At 36.1% G+C, this 12089-nt stretch overlaps 1 protein-coding gene across 5 annotated transcripts in view; it reads left to right on the forward strand.

The window, feature by feature from the left end:
* ADAMTS12 (ADAM metallopeptidase with thrombospondin type 1 motif 12) overlaps positions 1-12089 on the forward strand; it is a 534583-nt gene that overhangs the window by 490420 nt on the left and 32074 nt on the right. For all 5 annotated transcript variants that reach the window (XM_074208421.1, XM_074208422.1, XM_074208424.1 and 2 more), the window contains one exon: positions 8696-8839. In XM_074208421.1, coding sequence (XP_074064522.1) covers positions 8696-8839 — 144 coding nt within the window. The remainder of the gene's footprint in view (positions 1-8695; positions 8840-12089) is intronic.

Consider the following 12089-nt stretch of genomic DNA (forward strand, 5'->3'; position numbering starts at 1 on the left):
AATGGTCCGGGATCACACAGCTAGTAAATGTCTGAAACCAGATTTCGACTGATGAAGATGAGTCTTCCTGACTTTAGGCCCAGCACTCTCTGTTTGCCCACTATACAAACATAAATATGAAAAAAAGCCTCATTCCTTTAAAAGTTCATATTCCAATAAGGGTAGACATCTGGAGGCTAAAATAAGTGGTTTTTGTCTAGACAGTGACAGGGATTTCTTCAGCTTTAATCACTGAGAAACCATAAGGGTCTTGCCCTCTAGTTTAATTTCCTTTTTTTAAAATGAAATATAAGTGATCATTCTTGGTCTCTTTGTCTCATCTCTCTCTTACCCAGCCTTACTCATTGAATGGATATTGTCTCAGTCAAACTGTGACCTAGGGAAGACCTTAGCTTTAAAAGACCAAGGTCTCCCATTGCATCTAGGCCATCTCCAGTCATCCTAATCCACATCTAACCACTGGCCCCAGATGACTCTGGAGGAGGAAAGTAAAGGACTTTGCATAGTCCTTCCTCACTTAAATCCAATTCACATGCATGTCATGGCATCCCTCCCTGGTGTCATGGTCTTCTTCAGGAACAAAGGACAAACATGCACAATAACAATGACAACAAGTAACTAAATAAGTTCCACAGTTAGTGGAACCAAAGGGCAATAGGATGCCATAGCCTTTCCAGTAGTAATGGCAATATTGATTTGATGATTGTTCCCAAGTGAAGAGATTAAAAGGAGGTAAGATGGGAGAGATATAGGTGCATGATCAGGATAGTTGGCATGAAACCCACATGCTTTGGTGGATGGTGATATAGTAAGTTCTAGGGCTGGCTACATAAAGTGGATTTGTATTTCTGTTGAAGTGATCTGAGGGCAAGTGGCCCTGATTCTAGAAATGGAGAACTTCTGACTTCTAATAATCCAATAAGTTAAACAGGAAGGAAAGTACATAAAGACCTAGTAAGAAAAATAAGAGAACATGGTATCCTTTGAAAAGTCATATGGAAAAATATGTATATACTGTTGTATGGTCATGCTCAAATTTATGTTCTTAGTCAATAGCAGAATTCTAGGGTATTTCCAAATCACTTCATCTGTCAAATATCTGCCTTTCCTCTTTCCTCTTCCCGTGGTGAGCTATAAGGAATATATCACATGTCCCATCCACATTGACCTTGTAAGGACAGTGATATTTGTGCTAAATGTTTTGTTTGATTTTCATTCTGGCTAAGTGAATCATGGATCGTTGTTCTATAAAAATGATTGTGACTTCTTCACTAATGATCAGAGGCACAATTTGGTACTTGTTCTCTTTACCTAAGAAATACCCTTGGTGATGGATCTTTTGTGCTCTATAGCTAAGTGCGATAATCTGCTCTAAACACTCTAGGTTTCTAGGTCATTTAGTCTTTTGGAGGGATAATGATCTTTGTGGCCAAAATGTCCTTTCTATTAAAGCACAGATCTGACTGCATTCAAATAGTCTCCCTATCACCTCCGGGATCAAATATGTTTAGTATAATCTGACCCTTCCCCTAACCTTTCCAAACTTCTTATACCTTACTCCATATCCCCTGACACCAGTATTTTGAAATCTAATGCCTGGGGTCTTTTTGGTCTTTGTCACATTCTGTCTCCTGACATTTTCACTAACTGTCTCCCATGCCTAGAATTCTCTCCCATCTCATATCCCTGTCTTGGTTTCCTTCAAGTTCCAACTAAAATCCATCTATTACAAAAAAATCTTTCCTTATCTTCCCTAATGGTTGTGCCTTCCCTTTGATGAATACCTCTAATTTATCTTATATATAGTTTGTTTATATATATTGTTTCTCCCATTTCATTTTCAACTACCTGAGAAGGATTGTGTTTTTACCATGTATTTCCTAGTGAACCTAGTGCCTCATTCATAATAGAAATTTAATAAATGGTCCTTGGCTGACTGGTTGTAGAAATTATCTCATAGGGTGGTTGTGAGGCACAAAAATATGAAAAACATTTTATAACTCTTAAGTACTATATAAATAAGGCTAGCTTTTGGCTATTCCTATATTGCTAGTAGCCTTATTCATTCATCTAGGATTCCTCATTTTACTCATTTGAACTCCTTTTCTGATCATAACTTTCCTTGGTGCTATTTTTAGATCATTTCTTTTAAACTTCCTTTTTTCCACCATACATCTTATTTCCACCATACATCTTTTTCCATTGGATCACCTAAAATTTTGTTCCTTGGATTGTGCTGTTCTATGATTCAAAATCAGATAAAACTTCCAAGTCCCATGAGCAACAACATGGCAGACTCATCATTTTCCCTGATTCCTTTGACTTCTCAAACCTTTCCAAAACAGAAATTATACACTAAATATAAAACAACTTTTGCTTTATCTAGTATTCCCAGAATACAAAGAAAGTTTATAAAAGTAATGGTGTACTAAAAGACCCAAGGACACAACACAGGCTTACATCAAGACCTATTCCTACATACAAGTTCCCCTTCCCTCTTTCCAGTGCTGGGGAAAACTTAGCTCCAGGCTGTGAAGTTTGCTTGGACCTCAACAGCCAACATGGCTATAGACCCTCAAGCAGTTGCTTACCAGGGACTGAAACCTGAAAAATACCAGTAAAGCAAAGCTCTGAATTGATTATGTTAAGGAAAAGAGATTCTGAACTGCTGGTACTGACCCAGAGAACTGAGAAACAGAGGGAGTGAGACAGAATCCAAGAATGGGACTCTATGCATAAAGGGGGCTGTGCAGCACTCAACTAAGCCTGAGGGAAAGAGGACAGCAACCACTGGATGTGAGTTCTGATCACCCAACAAAAATCACTTGAAGCAGAGACCTAGCTAGTGAAGTATAAATAATCCAATGAAGCAGGAGGCTTAAATGCTTTGAGATTCAAGCCACAAGGAAATCACAATCAGAGGGGAGGGAATCAGGAAGTTAATGATAAGGTAAATGAGGAGGGAAAAGACCAAAAATTACCAAAGATTCAAGAAGAAATTCAAACCCTGAACATAAGTAGATAAATCAACAGGAAAAACACAAATAAGAAATATAGCCTCCAGATCTAGTCAATTAATTCAGGCATCTCTAAATAAATACTGCAAAACAAAATAAAATGATTGAATATTAATGAGACATGGAAAGATTATAGAAAAAAAATTTTGAAAAGCAATTTGAAATTATGCAAATAAAGTAAAAATCTTCATATTCTTTGAACCAGAGAATCTCTTACTGAGATTTTACTCCAAGAAAGCCATTAATAAGAAAACAGTCCCCATATATGCCAAAATATTTCAGTAGCATTTTTTTGTGATTGCTAAGAATTGAAAACAAGAAAGATATCTATCAGTTGGAGGCTGGCTAAAAAATGTAATGGAATATTTTTGGGTACTAAGAAATGATATGTGTGATGAATACATAGCAGCATGGAATGACATATATGAATTGTTACAAAGTAAAGTAAGCAAAGTCAAAAAATGTGTATATATGTATGTAGATATGTATGTATATATGCACACAATAATTATAAAAAGTAAATAAAGAGAATAATTCACACACTAAAAAAATAAAAAGTAAAAGTAACAATATTATAAAGATCAAGTGGGACTACCAAATAAAGAGATATGAGAAGCCACACCTGTCCCTTCATGAAGGTGGAAGGCCCACAGATGATTTATATTGCATGTTTTCCAGCTTTTTCAGAATCTTGATCAGTAATGCTGATTTTTTTTTCTTTTCCAATGTAATGACTTACCAGGAGGAGGAAAGACACATGGGATACTGTAAGGCAAGACATTTGGTTAGAATTGGAATATGAATTTCCCTTAATCACTGTGATACAGCTTGATCAGCAGATTAAAGATTATAGTTATATAATCAAAACTGGGTATGCAGTTCATATGATGGAGTCCAGGTAGCCAGTTACATACTTTGTTTATAGTCGATGATACTTATGTTAGTCTCTCTGCCCCTATAATTGTTCACTAGGGGGTTGACCATGTCAGATCTTGTATTGCTAGAGGATAGAGGCAGGAGTTTCTAGTGGGAATGGGCAATGGCAGACGGGACAGCAGGAGAAATGGAATAGAAATTTGGAAAACTGATAAGGAAACTTGGGCTATGCTGATAAATTTATATGTGGACTTGGCCTGCAGCCTCCCTGCCACCAAGGCTGTACATTAATGAAAGGTGTATTATCTCTCTCTAGGCCTCCTCAGCATTTTTTGGTCTCTCTGAATAAAGAACCTAGAAAGCAATGAGGATAGAATTTGTTTGAAACATCCTGCTCCCCTGGATTATATAAGGATTTACAGGATTTTTATTGGACTTACAGATACTAGAAGATATAAAAAACAGAAAATAATCAATAACAATTTATTTTTTAAAAAATCATATAACATAACTTAAAGAATATTAAGAGCTGCCCAATTTCCCAAATACATTCATTCTATTCACTTTATTCTCACCTGGGATTAACTCATTGTCTATTTGCAGTAACTGTCCTAGAAATATATACTGATAGACTAGTGGTTGGCTGCTCAAACAATCAACAAGCAATTCTAAGCATTTATATGTTCTAGACACTCAGCTAGTACTAGGAATACAAAGACAAAAATGAGACTGTCTCTATCCTCAAAGAACAGATATTCTTTGGGGGTTATAATGAGGAGGGATTACAACATAGTTATAGATAAGAAATGCAATCCATCTATAAACTAAGTACACAGTAATTGGGGGAAAACTAGCAACTAGGAGAATCAGGAGAGTCTTTCTGTTGAAAGTAGCTCTTCAGTTAAGCCTTGAAGGAATTTAGAAGTTCCAGGTGGCAGAGATAAGTTGGGAGAGAGTCATGGGCATGGAGAGTAACCCATTTAATTATACAGATGCATGCTTGTAGTTGAACTATGGGTATTCTTCATCTATTGATTTTTTTTCCCCACATGCCAATATTGCTAAGCTAATCTCTTGAGGAGCTCTCATTGAGGAGGCCCTATCATATACTGATCAATCACCAAATGTCAACCATAAAGTCACAACTTAGAAATGAAGAATTTGAAGTCCTTGATCTAGGGAACAGTCAATTACACACTCCTCCCCATGTCTTTTAATCTCTTAGCTCTCCTCAGAGAAAGTCTCAGAACACTGTTTTTCAACTGTCTTTGGGATGCTGAAACAGTTAATCTTTTTTTTTTTTTTTAAGCCAACAGTGGCTTTAAGTCTGGGATCTGCATGTCTTCCCAGGCTCACTCTCTTGGTGGAATGCTTAGGCAGAACTGCACTTTTTGACTGAAAAGCTCCTTAACCCAGAGGATCATATTCTTTGGGCTTTGAGAGGTTTCCCTCACTCAAGATAAAGAGGATATAACATAAGCAAGCCTATGAGGGATTTCACAAGACAGGAAATCAGACATTTTACAATACCTACAAACTACAGGATCCTACCCTGTCTAATCAGCTCTCATCATCAGAGCTTAGTTAATCCCATCAACTGCAGCATCTGTCTCTGATCAGTTTTTCTCATTTGGACCCTGAAGCTATCTTTATCTGCTTCTTCACTCAGCTTCTCCTGGTCTTCTCTCAGCTTTTCTCCTGCAATTCTCTTCTGATTCTCCAACTTCTGTCAGATATCAGTTTCTACCTTCTGATTCTCTCACTTCTTGATCTCCCCTGACTCAAAAAAGTCTCTCTCTCTCTCTCTCTCTCTATATATATATATATATATATATATATAGATAGATAGATAGATAGATAGATAGATATAGATATATATATATATAGATATAGATATAGATATAGATATATAGATATATAATATATAATTTCTTGGGTTAAGAAATCCCAAATTTAACACTTCTTTTAAATGAGACATGCAAAGTCAATATGCAGTTGTCCAGTCATCCTCAAACTATTTGATTGTTTCCCAGCAATAAATTTAACATTTAAAAAATCCTAAAAAGCTATAAGTAAATTAATATATGCGAAACATGATTGCACTATCAGTCAGGATTTTGCCTCTAGAGGAGGGAGACTGCTTTTCTTTCAAGTTCTCTCTGAATCATGCTTGTCTTTCTTCTCAAGCTATTTTTCCCTTGTATTTTTCACACAAATTTTTTTCCTTTCAGCAAATAAATATTTACATAAGGAAGGAGAATTTCACTGCATTAACCTTGTATAGGAGTTTCCATGAACAAAAGAACTTTTAACACTGTATTTTTGCTCTAATTCTGCTTTTTTTATTAGTAAATAATAAACATAGCAAAATTTTATATTCTCTACTATTTTCAGCCAATCATGTAAAGATGGTACCTGCTCTAACAAATGGATTTTGGGCACCAGTGTATGCCTTCCCTGTCTTTCTGATAAGCATATTCCAATGCATGTGTGAATTGTTCTTATAAAAAGTTTTATAGAAATAAGAAAATAGGCATTTTGGTACACAGTTACAAATGTCTTTTTGATCATCTTTTGGGGCAATAATGTCATTCATGATTTTCCTCTTTTCTCTCAGGAATTCTGCTTATTTTTCAGGGATCCTAGAACTTGATTCTTTAGAGCTTTCAAAGTTGTCTCATCTCCCACATGAATTCTTTGATGGACATTTAATATAAACCAGCTGCTCTTTTCAGTTTCAACATCTTAAGCATTTCTCTATTTCCCCCTGTCAAAAAGTGAGAGATTATTCAACTATTGTCAATGATGGAACTAGATTACTGTAGAAATGCTGTCAAAGCTATTTAATTTTTGTTGCTTTTTTGGTTGCTTTTCCAGTTTTATCCATATATTCTCTTATGGGTCTCATGATAAGCTTTTGGTAGATTTTTCACCACTGTTCTGTTTTTTTTTTGAAGTAATTTTTCTTTTATTTGCCCCCACTCTTCCTTCATGCTATCCATCCTCCTTCATAATACTTTATAAATAATTTCATATTCTGAAAGCTCTTGCTTGTCATGTTTCTCATTAGAAGAGATCAGTGTTTTTGACTGAGAGAGTTTTGAGGATTTTTTGATCTTATCTTTGTGATGACAATATTGTATTGGTTAAACTATTGGGGAAAAAATGATTTAAAAAAAGTGCTGCTTGTTTTACAGGTAGAAAATAGGCTATTTCCAGGAAGAAAATATACTAAATGAGTAAGAAATGGCCATCTTATCTCTAGAGAAAGTTTGGTACTTTAGATTTCAATAATAATTATTTAGTGGTTGTTTTTTTGAGTCCTGAAATAGTAATTTAGCATAATTTTCTTTTTGATGTATAAGTACATTATGATGATTTTGCTGATAATTGTTTCTTTTCACTATTTCATACTTAATTACTTTTTCATAAATTCTTTGCCTCCTCCACAGCCTCATAAAAATGAAATGAATTATCTGATAAGATTGTTCAAATGAGCAAAAATCTCATGTAAATTTTGTAGATCTATGCTTTAGAAATCACACAAGTTTTCTGAATTTATTTTATGAGCTGTGGAAACAGTTGTGTCAGAGCTACCTGAGTCTCTCTCTCAATTGTATTACTCATAATGTGAACAAGTTTATAATGGAAACTCAGTCTAGTACGGTATCTGCTTACATCCAACATAGGACTGAGGAAAAGAGGAAATTCAAGATTGTGTTGTTGGCTTTCTTGTTGGACTGTCAGATCTGGTTTGAATAAAAACACAATTTAAAATTTTTGACTTCTTGTCACTTGTACTTTTTTCATGGTTTACTCAAATAATAATTGGTACTTTCTGTGCTAGAGCCTTTTGTACCTTTCTGACCAAGTATTATTATCCCAGTACAGTTATAACTAGCATGGTATGAGCATCACTTTGTCTCAAGGCAATAATACCTGGCAGGGGAGTTGTACTTTCTCCCCAAGAGGGCACTGTTCCTCCCCATGATTACAGCAATACCTATATTTTACCTCTTTGCCCTCTGCTGACCCACACCAACACATGAAACCACTTTTGAGCCATGTAGTGTTCCACAGATCATCCTGAAATCCTTCTCATGAGATCTTGCCTCCATTCTCAACCCCAGAGAGCAAGGGTCAGATCCCATATCTCCTCACAAGTTGTACCCAATAAAGATTGGGCAGCCAGGTAGAGCAAGGGATAGGACACCAGCCCTGGAGTCAAGAGTACCTTAGTTCAAATCCTTCCTCAGACATTCAACACTTACTAGCTGTGTGACCTTGGGCAAGTTACTTAACCCTAACTGGCTCACATCCAGAGCTATCTTCAGTCATCCTGATCCATATTTGGCCACTGGACCCAGATGGCTCTGGAGGAGTAAATAAGGTCTCCTCACTCAAATACAATTCATGTCCATGTCAAGGCCCTTATGTCATGGTTTTCTTCAAGAACAAAGGACAAATGTCATTACCCAATGTATGACTATCTGCTATATAGTCTCCTCCCCACCAAAAAAAATGTTGAATTTTCAGATTTTTTTTTTGCTCTAGGTGAAAATATTCCTAGTTATGATTCTCCCTAGATATATTGTTCCTGTGCTATTATTTCTCTTTCCCCTTGTCTTTGAATTTTTTTTCTCAACCATACCTTGATTTCTTGTCTCATCATTGGTGCTTAATGACTATAATCACTGTGACTGGTTCAATAAGGATACAGCCCTGTAAAATGTAATTTCCACATCCCCAGAATGGTGACTTCCCTTCTGATTCTGTTCCATGTACTACTTTTCATTCTCCAGTGTTCCAAGTCCTGTGGAGGTGGCACTCAGGAGAGGTTGGTGCATTGCCCAGGAGGTTCTTGTGATGGACAGATGAGACCTGACTCCACTAGGCATTGTAACAGACATTCTTGTTCCCACTGGGTAAAAGGGACATGGAATTTGGTAAGATCAGTTCTGTTCTTTTTTCTTTTTTCAACTGCAGCTTAATTGATGTTTATATACAATCAATCAGTAGACAAGCTTTGTGATGTACTAGATGTATAACAAAGACAAAAAAGGAAACAATCCCTATTACAGGAGGAGACAGCATGTGACTATGAAAGTACAAACAGAGTAAGTACAAAGTCACTAAGTACAATAGTGAATAGAAAGTTAGAGAAAAAGACACTAATGGCAGGCTGAAGAAGCAGAGGAAATAGAGAGCAAAAAAGGAAAAGCTTTGTGTAGGAAGTTATGCAGTAGAGTCACTGAGAATATGAATGGTGAGGAACAGAGAAAAGGCCAGTTTGACCAAAGAGCAGCAATGTATGGAACTATAAAAATAAACTGGAGTCAGGTAATTAAGAGCTTCTTAATCCTAGCAAAGGAGTTCATATTTTATCCAAGAAAGCAATAGGGAGTTCACTGATAGGGAAATGATATGGTCAGATCTTCACTTAAGGAAGATCATTAGCCTATCAGATTAGCCCATTGAACCTTCACAACAGTGATAGGATCTAGGCAAGGCATTTTTTATTACTCTCATTTTGAAGATGCATAATTTAAGACTCAGGTACTTTTGGATTTTCCAAGTTGTATAGCTAGCAAAGTGCAGAGCCAATCCAGGTCTTATGATTTCACAGAGGTCAATAATCAGTTCCTTAGTCACATTCTTTCTCCTTCCCTCTGATTCTACTTTCTTTTTCTTCTTCCTGTCATTTGTCCCCTCTTCTTTTTCTTCATCAAACATTTAGTATTTACTATATGAAAATGCTCTGAGGAGAGAGAGAGAAAGAGATATAAAAAAAGCTCATAATTTCAAGGAGCAAACAAAGGAAGAAAGAGAGAAAACAAAGATACAGAGAAGAGTAAGCTAAGTCCAAAGTACTATGGGAGGAAAGGAGAACTGACTTCTCCCTGAGATCCTAGACTGAGAACACAACTCCTTCTTCAGCATCACTTCATGCCCTCTGGTGTCTCTCAGCATTCACTCTCCTTTTGAAGTTCACCCCATTATATCTGTGTCACCTTTTCCAGATCCTTATTGAGTCATACGAACCTTCAGGTCATCCCTCTCCTTTGTCCAGGGACTCAGGACCTGACTCATAAGTCTTTCTATATATACCAACTCCTGTCATTACAGTCGGGGACTTCAATATATACAAGTTTATGCTCCCTTTTAACACCCTGTTCCAAAAATTAATTGACTTCCTCAACTGTTGTGACCTACAAATTTATTTGACCTCAGACATTCATGGGGATGATAATATTCAGGATTTCTCCAAAACCTTCAGGTTTTGAACTTTGAAATTTTCTTCTCTGGTCACCTTGTTATTCCATCTCTCTCCTTTCCCCTTCACTCTTATACTGCCTGTCCATCTGCACTGTGACCTACTCAGAATCTTGCTATCTCTCTTTATTCTATCTGTCTATTCTCCCTACTCTGGTCTCAATTTTCTTCCTTTCCATTCTTTATCTGCTATATCGCTTTCTACTCTTGGATCCATCCCCCTTGTCTTGTTATTACTCACACTTTGGCACCTTTCAACACCATCCATCTGCTTTCTTTACTATTTCTAAATACTGCTGAAATGATTCAATACATTATAAACTCATATTATTTCACAGCTATGTATCCAGTGCTCTATGACAGCCATTTGGTTGTTGCCTGATTGATGCATCACAATCCTTATTCTCCCTACTAAATCTCCCTATTCCAGTCTTTCCCTCTTTATCTTAGCTGAGAACTTCACTGGCTATTTTTTTTCCTTTGAATTCCTTCTTTTCTCATCCTCATACCTCAATGCCTTAAATGTCACATGTTTTATTCTAGTTTCTGGGATGGGGAGGCTACTTTCTCCCCTAATTCTTCTTCCTATCTGACCACTATTTTTTTTCAGGCTACTTTTCCTGTATTATCAAACATTTTCCTCTTCCTCAAAGTAATATGCTCCCCACAAGGCAATCTTTCTTCTCTTTCTACATTCTCCCGATGTCCTTATTTCCACACAAATCGCTCCCAAATTAATAAATCCATTCCAAGTCTCTCTCTGAAATTCCATCATGAATTCTCAGTTACTTTCTGGATATCTCTAAAAGTAAATCATTTCCTAAATCTCATTATGTTCACAAAATAAAACATTCTCTCCATAACTCCTAACTCATCAATCCATCTCTTCTCAATACCTTCCTATTTCTTTTTGAGAACACTACCAGTCTCCTAGTTGCTCAGTCTTTTCACCTGTAAAATGAGGATAACAATAGCTATTTCATAGGGTTTTATGAGGATCAAATGAGTTAATATATTTTATGTGCTTTGAAAGCTTTCAAGTACTTTATAATTGTGAGCCATTGTTGTTACTATCTCAGTCTCATCTTTTTTGTCTTCATTATTATTCAAGGAAGGTTAAAAGGTTAAAAGACAACCATCAAACAAACAAAAAACACTTGGCATGCTAAGTTCTACATAGGCCTCATTGCAAAGACCTATAGTGCAGCATTTAGAACAATGTCTGCTACATAGTAGGCCCTATCTACATTTATTCCCTTCCCATATATATATATATATATATATATATATATATAAAATCTTCTTTTTACATAAATAGCATCTTGCATGCTGTTGATTGCATTGTGTCACTTAAGGACAAGGACTGGTTTTTATCCCACCCCCTTCTTTTGCATCCTCAGTACTTAGCATAGTTTCTGGCATCTCCTAGGTTAATAGGTCAATATTAACCGACTAAGAGCTCACATTTCTATTTGATTTTATAGTTTAAAAAACACTAGAAATTAAAGAGGCTTATCTTCATTTAAACTGGGAGAATTAAGAGAAGGAAGGGGTGAATCATAGATTTAGAACTGCTAGAGACTTTAGAGATTATCTAATACTATTCATTTTTATATGTGTGTATTTGTACACATATATGCATATGTTCATACACAAACAAAACATATATAGAAACATGTATACAAATATTCACATAATTGTTTTTTTATATTAATTTTTGAAGAAACCCACACAAGGCCCCTAAGGAAGCATTCTCTTTCCTTCCTTATGGAAGAAGACCAGAATGACATCATTGTTTGAGACAAATTACAGTGTGTCCCTCTATGTCAGATCAGACCAATAAGAACTCGGAATGCTCTACCACAGGTGGGGCACAAATAGTCCATGTGAACACTTTGGGTGGGTACTCTAAACTTACAGATG

Source organism: Macrotis lagotis, chromosome X (genome assembly GCF_037893015.1).
Source record: "Macrotis lagotis isolate mMagLag1 chromosome X, bilby.v1.9.chrom.fasta, whole genome shotgun sequence".
NCBI lineage: Eukaryota > Metazoa > Chordata > Mammalia > Peramelemorphia > Peramelidae > Macrotis > Macrotis lagotis.